The sequence below is a fragment of the Cygnus olor genome, chromosome 1, assembly GCF_009769625.2.
Source record: "Cygnus olor isolate bCygOlo1 chromosome 1, bCygOlo1.pri.v2, whole genome shotgun sequence".
Lineage (NCBI taxonomy): Eukaryota > Metazoa > Chordata > Aves > Anseriformes > Anatidae > Cygnus > Cygnus olor.
The window spans coordinates 23819391-23832882 of NC_049169.1; the positions used below are offsets into that span (position 1 = coordinate 23819391).

A 13492-nucleotide genomic window follows, 5' to 3' on the forward strand; every position below is an offset into this window, starting at 1 on the left:
ATCATGAAACACGGGTTCCTCAGGGAATACTTCTCCTGATCTCAGTACCTCTTTTGCTGGTGTGAGTGACACTTAAGGGAGCACTCCAGAGAGAAAATGTTTCCCGCTGCAATATATACCTTTAAATATTTATACAGTCATTAGGTGCACTTACCCGTGTACTTCTTTCTGATTTATCCAGCATTTGTCTTGGTAAAGGATCAGAATGGATTTCTTTGAAGACTGTTCCGTGCATTTGGAGATAGACAGCGTGGGTTTGAATCAAGGTCATTGTCTGTAGCTACAGAAAAGGACTCCAAAGGATAGACACCTTGGACAGCAAGGTTCCAGTTTTAATTGCTGCAGCCTAAACAATTTCCAGTGGAAAGGTCAGGGAGAGAACAAGCCAGAATAGAGCCAGTCAGGCTGAAATTCAATTTGGCTGGAATAATGTTTCCTGATACCAACTTCTTGAGCAGACATCTATCAGTGCCAAGGCTCACAGGGGAAAAAAAAAAAGGAGAGAGAGGAAAGCTTTAAATGGACTGACTCAGCAGGCAGCCTAGTGCCCTTGCTGAGTACAACAGAGAGGCAAAGCTGGCTACACAGAAGACAACAGATGAGGGCAAGACACTGTTCACCAGGCACATATTAAGGGGGTTGATGCAAAAGCTAATGGAGATGAGACTTGTTGTACTACAGAGATAAGCGCTCATCAATTTATGTCACTTTTCTCCATGCAAACCATAGCTAATTGGCTACTTTAGAAGCCTTTTTCTGCCCCAAATAAAGGTCAGAAAAATTCCTTTACCTACCCAAAGGTAGACACAAAAGAGCACTGCTTTGTGACTCTGTTTTTCCGTATAACACTCACATACTATCAGGAATAATCAGAGAAAAGGCAGCTGAGGAATGAAAAACCAGAGGCAGAACACTGGCTTCTGCAGTAAAGCAGTAAAATTGTCTCCCACTTGACACCCAGAGCAAGGATCTGCCATGCCAGCTTCCCAGATTAGATGGTAGCCAGTGCATGGAAGTTTTGTGGAACGCATACGTGATATTATGGGCCCTAAAGGGTATAGCTGGTCATATAACTCATGGCTGTGGTTTGGTCCTTCACCAAACTATGAAAATACTTACAGCTACAGAGTTCATCTCACTGATGCTGCAAAGGCTGACATAACCACAGTTGAATTCCTGGCTCCTTGGAGAGCTCATCAGTCTGGCGCAGCTGTTTGTGTCAGATTTTATGAGAAATAGAGACCAAATGATATCGCTGCTTTCAAACATTGTCCCCAAACTGATCAGAGTCCCTACCCCAGAGCATGCCTGAATCAAAGCCAGGGCATTTAATTACTTCTAGCCAATGTCGCCCATGGGTAGACATGCCATGGAATTGGGTTGCAGTGGAACACCTAATAAGTCACACCCAAATAGCAGAGAAAATGAAAACCCAGCATTACAAGGGTTCAATCAGAGTCCAAATGGGGAAAAAATGAGTAAATTTTTTTCCTAGCCATTTATTCTTACAGCTGGGGCTGCTGCCTTCACTTCTTTTCACACATTTCCTGCTCTCACCAGCATATACTCAACTCCACAAAAGTAATAATCAATGATCTGGCTGCAAAACACGGGAGTCAAAAGATTTGTGTTCAGTTCCTAGTTTTGCCATAAGCATGACCCAGAGTAAATAGCTTCCTTTCTCTATCCAACTATCTCACCTCATATTCCACTTAAAGTTTTGCCCCTCACTCCTCCACTCAGTTCACAGGTGCCTTGAAGGCATTCCACATGCTTTCTTATGGTGTTATATTTCCTTTAGTATTCAGGAGGAAAAAGTCTTCAATAAATAAACATCTTCAATGTTGAGGGAAAGAAAAGCTTTAAAGCAGAATTAGGCCACCTTCTGCAACAGGCTCTCAAATAACAAAAATGGCCCAGAGGTATTGCTTGAAAGATAAGCGTGATAAACCTTTTAGACTTACCCAATGATGTTTTAAGGACTAGTCCATGATATTTTAAACATTTCAGGCAATACTTTGCCCTAGAGCTGAATGCTTTGATGCCAGAGGCACTGTAACTATTGCCTGAGGCGTGTATAGAGGCCTAAATATAAACCTTGGCCCATGAACTAAAATTACTAATGGAATTTGGCTCTAGCCACAGAAAGGGTTTAAAATCTCCTGTCTAAAGCCCTATTTGATCATGTTTCCTTTGCTTGTAGCAGTATAATGTATCAGTTATGTGACTACCCAGGTCCTTATGTTGTGGTCACTCTATTCACTGAAATGACCACTATTCAAGACTTATTAAGCCCATCTTTCTGCTTAGGAATTCCCACATAGAAATACCAGTTTACAGGTTATGCAGCATACATGCATTTAGACTGGTATATCCAGGATGCATTGGTCTGTGGAGCCTTGGCTGCAGACAGCCATGTTGGTTTCACCGAGCGCTCGGCCCTCAGGCCACGCATGGGGTCAGCAGTCAGCTGGGACGTCCTACTGCCAGGGCCTGGTGTCGACACCACATACCTGGAAATTTTGCACAAATGATCAAATTCTTCCCTTCCACCCTGGTCAAAATTTCTGACAAAACGACAGAGGACATGTCTTGGAAAACCAGATGAGTACTTGCCCTAGTGAGAGCAGAAGCAACAACTAAGCCTTCTGCTCAAACCCTCTCCGTGTCCCAGACCAGTAATTTCTGCTTGTTCCATTTGCTCCTGTAAATATATTGTGAGGAAGGACAGACCCACAAATAACTGACAGAGCTGCCTTTGGAAATGGAATTTACATTTCTGACTGAGGTGTTAATGAGTTATATATGGCAATCACATGCAGCAGAGACAAAGTTCTAAAGAACATGGGAAGAAAGCATATGGAGCAGGGCAGAAGGATGCTTCAGCTGTCCATGTCCGTGTCCGTGTCCGTGTCCATGTCCATGTGTGTGTGAAAGAGAGAGAGAGAGAACCAGTGTCTCTCTTGAATTGCATGTTTATCTATGCTCTGAATTAGGCACTATGTAACATTGACATCCACCAACTGAAATCTTCTCTGAGTTTAGGCAGGATAGCAAAGGGAGTAAGTGCAATCCACTTTTAATAGAATAATATAAAGAATATTTAATTGGGTGTGTTTTATTCTCAGCATGCACAGAAACGTACTGCCAAGTGCATCACAGCATAACTAAGGGTCTTGCTGAGTCTGGCTGAGAAATGATCTGAAAAAGCTCTGTAGGAACCATGATTAAAGTTATGACATTGCACCATTTCTCAGCTATGGGGATAGGCTACTTGATTTCCTGTTTTGTTTGTCCATCAAAATCTACCCACTCTTTTAAAAAGCCTGAAGTCCCTTGATCTTTGTCAAGCACTAAAACATGCTGTACTGGTATGCTGTACTGGCATGCTGTACTGGCAAGCAGATGTACCTAGGAACACTTGCTTTGCAAAAATAGCTAAAAAGAATCTTTGAAGTGTTTGGAGAATTTTATAATAGAAACATTATTTTTTAAATATAAAATGTGTTACACTTCATGCCAATTACATGACAAAGACTTGCATTTAGAGGTTTAATTTTTCTTGCCAGGTTAAATTAGATATTTATTCTCTTTTCTAGATAAACTTATGCCACAATATGAGAGCAGCGATTGTATTTATCATCATCATTGCAAAGTCCATCAGGAAAATTCTTTTGTCCTTTCTTCATCTGAATTCCCATTTAGAGTGTACTTTTCTACATAATTATTATAATGTTCTTATTCTGATTTTAAACTAGATTCAGATAGTAAAATGTTGTTAAAACATGAGCTTTAACACACCAGTTTTGAAGAAAAATTTGTTCCCATAAAAGGTCTATTTACAACAAATATCAGAATGTTGTGAGTGTATATAAAACAACAAGCAGCTCTTCAGCTAGTTAAAAAAAAAAAAAAGAAAAGAAACGAGTCTAATTACAGATTGCGCACAGTTATTTTTAAAAACTACTCAAAATGTATCTCTTTTCCATACAGATCATATTCTTTATATAGGATATAGTTCTTGAGAACCGGTGGAAGTGGAAACTTCTTCATAGATGACAGTTTCTGGAGCCTCCTCAACCCCATAAGTTTACGTATTTTCAGGCGACACAGATGTTTCAATGGGCGAGGATTATCTAAAAATAATAGTGAGAGAAAAATAGTGGAAAAATAATGTCATTAACACTGACTGTAAGACAGTTCACAATCTCAAAACTTGCTGTAATAAAATTAACTAAATCTATTAGTTTGGGGCATTATTATTATCTTCCCACTTCTGAATAAAATACCATTCATTTTACTTCAAAATTGTGATGTTACACTCTGTTGATATTAAACAAACTTCTTTTAGATATCTGCCTAACACTGTATGTCTCCATTTTAGAAATATTCACACTGTGTTGTCTCCAAAACATCCATCTGAACACCTAGACATTATTTAACATAATCAATGGTACCTAATAAATGATCTCTCTTTTCTCTACATTCTCTGATGTTAAATCAAATTCTATTAAAAAAAATAAAGTAATAGTTAAATAAAATTAGCTCCTGCAAAGAGAACTTTTCATATATTTCCCAACAGACTTTTTTTTTTTTTTTTTAAGTTAAGGTCTTTGCTGCCACCAATGGTGGAAGGTCTAAGCCAGCTTGTAGAACTTCAAAAGTAAAAGTGTACAGAGAACTATTATTCAACTGCAGTATTAATAATGGCAAGTCTAGATGTATATCATGTAAAACAGGAATTGATGGTGACGTGATGTGCTATTGTGATGGTACACTCACTGTCATCACCTCTCACTTTGAATGTAATAGGATGTAAACCATGCTTTTATGATAATCCTTGAATGACTAACAGACTTGAGAGATCAAGGGAGCAAAAAGAAGGATGAAGTGTGAGCAATACTCCTCAATAAAAAATGTTGAGTCCCATAGCTGTGCAATGACTGGTGTTACAAGGCTTAATAAGGAGTTTGAGAAGTACCTCAATGGTCCTGCTTAACTGAGGAGGCTTCCCACACAACAATGACGTTCCTTATGAGACTAATTCTCACCAAGTGCATACTTGTCATAACCCAGTCCAATTAACTAACTTGTGACCAGTGACAGTAAGTAAAGATCTGTCTCAATCTGAGGAATGGATGACAGACACAACCTGGTTCTTAGCTAGTACACAGTTAGATTGCATATTTTGGACTAATAGGATCTGACATGGGGAATTAAAGTTTCCTATAACAAATCATAACATCATTAACTAGAACTTTGGTATTTACCCAATATTTGACGAATCTCTGGCCATTCCTTCTGTGTTTCTAGGACAAACTTAATTTTTGTGCACAGAGGGACATAATCCATGTAATCTATAAAAACACGAACAACTTTTCCCGCTAAGTGTTTCAACCAAGGAACAGCAATAAAGTCACAGAACTGAAAGGAAAAACACATCAAGCAACAACTTCAAAATCTGTGCAGAGGAATGCCAAAATAACACAATTAAAGCAATTACACAAGATAATTTAAACAAAGCATTAGGAATGACCTTTAACAGCCATAAACTGATGCCTATGTAAGTTACTTTAAAAGCCATTTGCTTCCATGCTTAACCTTTGTGATCCCTTAATTCCTCTGGACAGGCTCAAAGGCCAATAACCGTTATAACATTGCTATAATTTCCAGCATTGCTTTGTTCAACTCTGATTTCTCTTTGGAAATGCATCCTTTCCATTGGTTTGGACAGGAACAGAAATACCAATATCCTGCTTTGCAGCTTCTTAAAACTTCCTTCCTAAATCTTTAATATACAGGCACCAAACCAAAACCACTCTACATAGATAATTTTCTCTCAAAGTCAAAAAATGAAGAATGGCTGTTATATTTTTTAGTGTGTTTCAAAGAAGGATTTTGTGAGTATATTAAAGTTAATTCTGTACAATAATCTAGAATTTTTAAAGCTAGCTAATGGAAATGGGAAAGAGAAGAGAAGAAAGGTATGTATTTACTGGATTATCCTTTATTACAGAAGAAGTCCATCCTGGGAGAATCTCTTCCTCTGGAGTTGACCACACAAAAGAATTTCCAAAGATATCTTGATGCATACAGTCAAAACACATCTCCACATTATACCCATGATTCAGCAACAGCCTCAGCATCACTTCATCATTCAAGGCATACTGAATGGCACTGGGAAAATGCGTATCATTAACCAGCATAAAGTAGCAATTGACGTTTGCTCCATAAGATAGGAGCAGCCTTACTATTTCATGATTACCAGCTCTCACTGCCACAAGAAGACAGTTTAAAGGATCCTTGTTTGGATTTGCACCAGCTTTCAGTAATATTTCGGTGCAAAGAATGTCATTGTTTGAAACAGCAAAATAAAGTGCAGTTTTCCTTTCATCATCGTAACTATTTGAAATGTGCTCAGCCAAGAGAGTATTGACATCAAAACCACTTTCAATGAGGAGCTCTAGACACTGCGAATTCTGACCATCTGCAGCTGAGTGAACAGGGCTTAACCCACTTTTCTGGATTGCATTTTGGGATGTGACTGGAATGAGATACTTCAGGACCCTAAAAAACAGTGAAGAAAATTAGTAAGGCTTCATTCCCCTGCATGAAGAAAATGACAATCACCAAATAATATGCTAACTTACCACGTAGATTCTTTACACAAGAAGATCCTAACACAAAACACCTGTTTTGAGCAGTGTCAAATGGGACCTCGTGTTTAAGTTTTCAGTGCTTTTCACTTAGTTTTAAAGCAGTATACTTTGCATTTCGCTTTCTGTATTCTAAAATAACACTTAAAAGCTGATTCAAGTTGACAAAACATTGGCATTTCCGATATATAAATGATCTCTACATTTGTATGTTTAACATAGTGTTCTCCAAATATGACTTTGAGCCACACTGCATCTTAAAGAAACCATAAAGTCCAAACTCGTACTCACAGGTAATGCCCCTCATAAGCTGCTTTGTGTATGGGAAGCAGTCCTGCCTTATTAGGCACATTGCCACTTCCTCCATATTCCAAAAGAAGTGCTATGCAGTCTGGATTACCTCCTCCGGCTGCTTCAAACAGTATTGATGCACCATCATCTGCTAAGGCCTGGACATCTCCACCTTGAAGAAGGATAGACAGTTCAGAATTATATCCAAATTAACTTGCAGATCATCATAATACCAAGCCCAGAGTACTTTCCTCCTCATTTTCAGATGTATTTAAATTAAAACATTATGAAAACAAGAAATGTGGAAAATTTAGACCTCAAAGGCAAAAAAAAATGTTGTACAGATACAAGTTCAGATGTTGGAAAATGCTTACTTGAGTGGGATTTGCTTTGATCTTAAGTGTTATAACTGAGGATTTTCAAAATTTTAGTGTATTTCATAATATATTTAAATGCATTATTTAATACCAACATAATTATATTCACTATTGAAAGGAAGGAAGCAGAAGAAGAGAAGGGGAGGGAAGAACACAGAAGAAAAGAAGGAAAAGGACATGTATAGCAGTACAATCAAGTCCCTCTTTGACTGAAACATATTGGTGTCAACTCTGTCACTCATTTCATGTGGATTATGGAAGTGTAGGAATACTCACAGATGCTTCCTTTCCTTCCAAGAAACCAAACCTTCTCATTCATCAGTACTCTTTCTCTCCTTTTCCATTATCACCCTAAAACCCCTCAGCAACTAGGCAAGACATATGCCAGTCCAGAGGTGTATTTCCTTTTTACCTGACTACATACCTTTATGAATAAGATGTTCCAGCACATCGCAGTGACCATATTCAGCAGCAACACCTAATGGTGTTACTCCATATCCATCCTTAATGTTCACATTTCCACCATTCTTCAGAAGAAGAGAAACAATATCTTTGCGTCCCTGTTTTGCAGCTTCATGCATTGCTGACCAACGTTTTACGCACGGCTGGTGGATACTACAGTTGTGTTTTATCAGAGTGGATGCCATTTCAAAAGAGCCCCTTTTTACAGCTTGAAGATATTAAAAAGGGAAGAAAATAATACAATTATATTTTCAGGTATGTTGACCTGAAATGTAAAGGTATCTAGTAAGTTTAGAGAAGCTTTTTATTCTGTACTGATATGAGGAAAATTTAAAAAATTCTAGTGCTAGAAATCTGGGTATCCAGTTCATATATTGGTAAATAAATGATGATGTGAGCTGCACAGGAAATCAAGGCAAACCATCACAATCTGTAAAATACATCAGTTTGGAATACGGAGGGCAAATGCAGCATCAGCTCAATTGCAAGAAAAAGCAATGATAAAAATAACATAATATTAGGCAATAGTCCTTACTTTTAAAGTTGGTGCAAGCATTACAACAAAAATAATAAAATCAATAATAAAATTAAGCATTACAATATCCCTCCAAAATCCCTCAAAATTATGATTTAGTCATCTGGTAACTCTAATCCTAACGTGTACTCAGTGGCTGTTGTTAGCCAAAGCACAATTGACATCTGCCATACTTTAAGACCATGTTCTGCCCTTTTGAGAATCCGAGTCTGAAATTTCCAGATAATTACACCTGCAAATTATTTACATATAAAATAATGATCCAGAGTTGGAGTCTAATTTCACTCCTGAACTATCCTTTAGAATAGCAGATCTCTCCACTGACAGGCAGGGCAGCTGAGAAAGATCAGCAGCACAGGGTTAGCAAATTTAACTTTTGTGAATGTCTCATCATACAAGTAAGAAGGTTTTTAAGAGGCAATAGTCTTCATAATTATCCACAGATGTCTTGACGTGGAGTATTACTGAACGTACCTGGAAGCAGAAATCATCCCACTAGATATTTTTTCAGCATTTACCTTTGTACTGAAGAGCCCTTCAATCCAGAGTTTTAGAATTAAAAGAAGAAACTAAATCATGTTCAGCTCTTAACATCATGTTAGGTGTTAAACACCTGATTCTCTATTTTACAGACAAAGATTAAAATGTATGATGCACAGCGATACCTACACGCACACTGTCAGCTCTAAGTGGCATAATATCATAAAAAGCACCACATAAACCATACACAGCTTATAAACCGCATTTTCAGGAGTTTGTGTAGAGAAATATTTAGGAAAATAAACTGCTATTATAAGGGAAAAAAAAATTCTTCAGCCCTAGTTACATAGTTACTTGGCCCAGGATTTGTTAAAAGCAAAGGATGAAAATAGCTTAAAAGTTTTAAACATAATTATTGAATGAAAAGCAAGATATCCCAAAGGGATATCTTGGGAAAAGCAAGATATCCTAAAGGAAAACTCTATAAATGTTGCAGGGCCTTAAAATGTTCACATATAATTGCACCTGAGGAAAGTTAACAAAAATTACAAGAACGTAATATTTTAATACTGACAATTGTACAAAATTGTATAAATTGTAGTTTGTTATACAGAATAATGTTACTTTGCAATACACAGGAGAATTGTATTAATTTCACAGATTGATTCTCCTCAAAAGAATGGGGATGTTTTGACTTTCAACAGAAAGTAGAAGATAACAATAGCTAAACTACCTACATATAGTGAGGCTCATTTAAGTCTACCTATAGCATAAAATCTTCCAAAGAAATCACGTTTCTTTAGATGGAGGTATTAGTTAGAAATGCAGCTGAAGCTTATTTTCAGTGCAAGAGGGATGGGAAATGAAATGGGAGATTTTGAAATTGAACATACCTGTCCACTCCTGAGGAAATCATCCAATAAAAACAAAAATCTTCAGTAACATCCAGACCTCCACAAAAAGTACATACTAGTTAAAGTAACAGCTTATTCTTGTACCTGACTTGTACCTTAAGATGGTCAAATGGGACCAGCTTGCTAAAGGCCTTACAGCCCCTGAAGGTACAGAGAAGATGCCTCAAACAACAAAACAGGTCACATTCTTATGATTATCTGCATCTCAGAGGTCACCTGAAGCATAACTATTGCTGATCTCAGTGCTGGGTACATTTCAGTAAGTGCTGGGCATTTTGTTTCATCTAAAAAGATTACCAGCAGCTAGAACATATAAGTCAATAGGAGTAATGAAGTGAGTGAGAATTATTCACAGTGATGAGGATTCGCAGAAATGGGGTTAAATTCCCCTTGCTATGGTTAGATTTTGAGCCTGCAGAAATGGATGTGCCAATTTAGTTGAGCATGGGTTGCAATCCACTTTGCTTAAACACAGGGAAAGGAGGCAATTACCAATGAGAAGTGGAGTTTCTCCTTTGTCATTTTTTGTATTGGGCCAAACACCTTTCTCCAGCAATGCTTGTACGTTTTCCACAAAGCCAGCTTTTGCTGCCAAAGTTAGTGGTGTTTCTCCATCACAGGTTTTGTATTCCCACATTGGTTTATAAGATGCTAGACAAAAGTAAAACATAAAATTACATTAATGGACAAATGTTGTTAACATGCACATATAAGTTCACTTGTGCACTGCAGGGCTTCTGAAGAAAGTATTAAAAAACACTCCAAGTTCTTTACTGGTGTAAATTGATGCAACAACTCCCAAAAGAAAATTTGCCTCATACTTAAACAACATACATAAGATGCTCCATGAAGGATTTCTTCATACTTTTTTTAGTAATCAATTTCAGCCTGTTTCTGTGCATGTCTGTTTTTTGTTTGGTGTTTCTCTGCTGCTTCCCCTATCTTGCGGAATATTTTTACCTTACTCACCATCTAAAATGATTTCAAGTATTTGTTGAATTGGCTGAGCTGCAGCCTCATGCAGTGGAAACCAGCCTCTTTCATCAGCTTCATCCAAAGCATATTTCTGTTTCACAAGGTCTTGGAGCCCAAATACTTGACCTTTAGAAATCCAGTGGATAAAATGAGATGTATTTGAAAAAAATAATATATGGAAAGCTCAGTTTTGCAAATAGACTGTTTTATATTAGGGTTTTTACCTTGCTTTATGGCTGCTACAATTTTCCTATTTTCCTCACTAGGTGGTACAAAACTATCCAAAAAAAAAAAAAAAAGAAAGAAAAAAAAGCAGAGAATATAAAATATAAACAAATAGTAGATGCATGATATTATTCATTCAGTATTTTATATTAGGTTCTCATCTGAGCCAACTTTCCCTTGAAACATATCAACTACAGTCCTGATTAGCCTTGTGACCTCCTAAGTTACACCTGAATCACAGAGCTTCAGAGTAGCCCAAGTTCTCGAGGTAGGTGCAGTTCCTGCTGCAGGCTGACCTCCTGATGAGCCCCCAGAGCACATGCCTGGTGTCCCTTCCCCTCCTCTTCCCTCTCATCCCCTGGCATGGCAATTTCCAGAAGGAGCTGTGAAGTGCTCTGACAAACCTCCTAATTCGGAAAAGAATTCTGGTTGTGTTTGCCACACAGTACAGCAAGGAGCCCTTCAGATTCACGAGCTTTAGACAGCAAATGAGAACATGACGGCGTCAGAATGTCAATGTTCATAAATGGACAGTTTGATGATGTCGATGTCCCTGAAAAAGTATTGTTGATAGTTTCATCAGTATCATTGATCAGTACCAGCATTCACCTTCCATCTCATGGAGGTTTCTCCATGGAGGTTTCTCTATGAGATGGAAGGTGAATGCTGCTGTCTGCTAGTGCGTTGAGAGATTTTGGTGATACAAGCATCTTAAAAACTAGATTAGATTAAAAAAATAAATAAAAAAGAGGAGCAGGCAAATAAGAGAATTCCCAGTGACTCCACCAAGAGCCCTCAGTGCCAACGGAGATTCCAGACTTGATGAGAACCCAAACTCTCACGAGATCCCATAGGAAATTAAGAAATGCTAACAGGCCTCCAAGACTTATGGTTCTACAACTCACTTTCAATTTTGAGACCGACCAACCTACAAAATGTATTTATAGGATTATTGCTGAAGAACCACTCAACTAAGACAAACTTTCATTTCCTTTTTTGTATGCCCTTTTCATAAGAATGTAAATGGCCTAAAAAGCTACGGGAAATATTAGTTTAGCCAAGTGAATCTCATCTCCCTAAACCCTCTGCAATGCCAGAAGACAGCTCAGAGCAGAAGCCTGCTCTGGCTTACAGTGTTGCCTGCCCAGCACAGGGCCCTGCGTAACACCATGGAGATGATTTCCATCACCCCACATAGCTCAGCTGAAGCCTACATTTCATAACTAAAGGAATCGTTCTTAACTATAACGTCAATGTCACCTATGAACCCCTGCTGAATGTTCCTGCAGGGTTTTTGTTTTTCTGGTTTGGATTTTTCTTCCATACATACATAAGTGCACAGGGGAAGGCTGGAACACTGTTACAAGTACTGAGTAGATTACTAACAAATTCAAATTTATTCTTTAAAGTCTAACATTCTACAAATGGTTTATGAAAGAATACAAAAACAACAAAATCTACATTTCTATTTTGTTTACTCTTTTCAGTCAGTGCTTCTCAGAGAAAGATGCATAGTGGCCAAACTAAGAACTGTTTTAAGGATGGTATAAAGCACTAAAAATCAGTATCGCTAAACACTCTAAATATATGGCATAACCTCTCATGCATATATTGAATTTACAGTACCTGTCATTGTAACTGGAAGACACTGGTGGTTTGGCTGCATTCGATTCTTGAATGCTAAGCTGTATGGCATATTCAGTGAGCAGATCTTCAACCAAATCTTCGCTTTCATCCGCCATTTTTTATGGTTAGCTATTTGAAATTAAAATTTTTAATAATAAAATCAAGTGTTTCCATCAATTTCTTTTAATTTAATAATGTTTTGGTAAGTTTATTCCTATTTTAAAATGACAGAAGACAACCCTGGAAGCACTGGACATTCCAATTAGACAAGCTCTTTTTACTGTTCACATGCTACATTTGTTGTCTACAAATACTGGACAATTTGTGAGCCATAAAATAGACTTTTCCTCTTTAGAAAGCTGCAGTCACCAAATCAGTGAATATATGATTTCCATACATGCATGAATAACAAACAGTAAGAAAATTTATCCCCTCAGAATGATTCCTAACCAAAAACAGGCATTTGCAAGGAATTCATGAGCAAAACATAAATATATACACATTTTTAAAATTCCAGAAACAAAAAAAAAACAAACAAACCATTTGAGAATCATTTACAGAGAGTGTTTGCAATTCCAAATGAAATATATGACCAGTTCTAAGGCTGATCACACACTCTACTCAGCAAAGTTATGAACTCGACTCTTTTGCATGGGGAGAGAACGTTTTTTCCTGCCTCCCTCACCCAGGGTGGCACTAGCAGCATATAAAAGACCGATCTACCACGTCACTAAAGTTTAGGAGGTGACATATCATCCAGTTCTGAATTCAAATGAACTTTACTAGACAACTAAACAAGAGTTTTCAGCTGTAATCTGTATTCACCGGTCCTCTCCTGGAGCAGAATTGAGCATGGATGGGGGTGTTTTCTCAGTTAAAAAATAAGGGATTTTAAGAGAGGATACCAAGTGCAAAACCTATTTATGTTAATATAATAATGTATAGGATTTT

The 13492-nt window shown here is 37.6% G+C and overlaps 1 protein-coding gene across 1 annotated transcript; it reads right to left on the reverse strand.

Annotated features, from left to right (window-relative positions):
- Window positions 1–3963: 3963 nt before the first annotated feature.
- ASB15 (ankyrin repeat and SOCS box containing 15) lies at window positions 3964–12657 on the reverse strand. Its single transcript, XM_040549743.1, has 9 exons — window positions 12542–12657; window positions 10915–10967; window positions 10685–10816; window positions 10208–10366; window positions 7749–7994; window positions 6948–7119; window positions 5997–6567; window positions 5271–5424; window positions 3964–4136 (listed from the first exon to the last, which is right to left on the reverse strand). The coding sequence occupies exons 1-9, from the start codon at window positions 12655–12657 to the stop codon at window positions 3964–3966; spliced, it is 1776 nt and encodes a 591-aa protein (XP_040405677.1).
- Between the last annotated feature and the right edge of the window lie 835 nt (window positions 12658–13492).

What these genes read in the sequence shown, in the direction of transcription:
- ASB15 (XM_040549743.1), bottom strand. Translation starts at nt 12,657, where the DNA reads ATGGCGGATGAAAGCGAAGATTTGGTTGAAGATCTGCTCACTGAATAT. An exon ending in GGAACATCTTATTCATAAAG is followed by an intron (nt 7,120 to 7,748) that starts GTATGTAGTCAG and finishes TCCTTCTTCAAG; the next exon opens with GTGGAGATGTCCAGGCCTTA. An exon ending in AGAGATTCGTCAAATATTGG is followed by an intron (nt 4,137 to 5,270) that starts GTAAATACCAAA and finishes TATTATTTTTAG; the next exon opens with ATAATCCTCGCCCATTGAAA.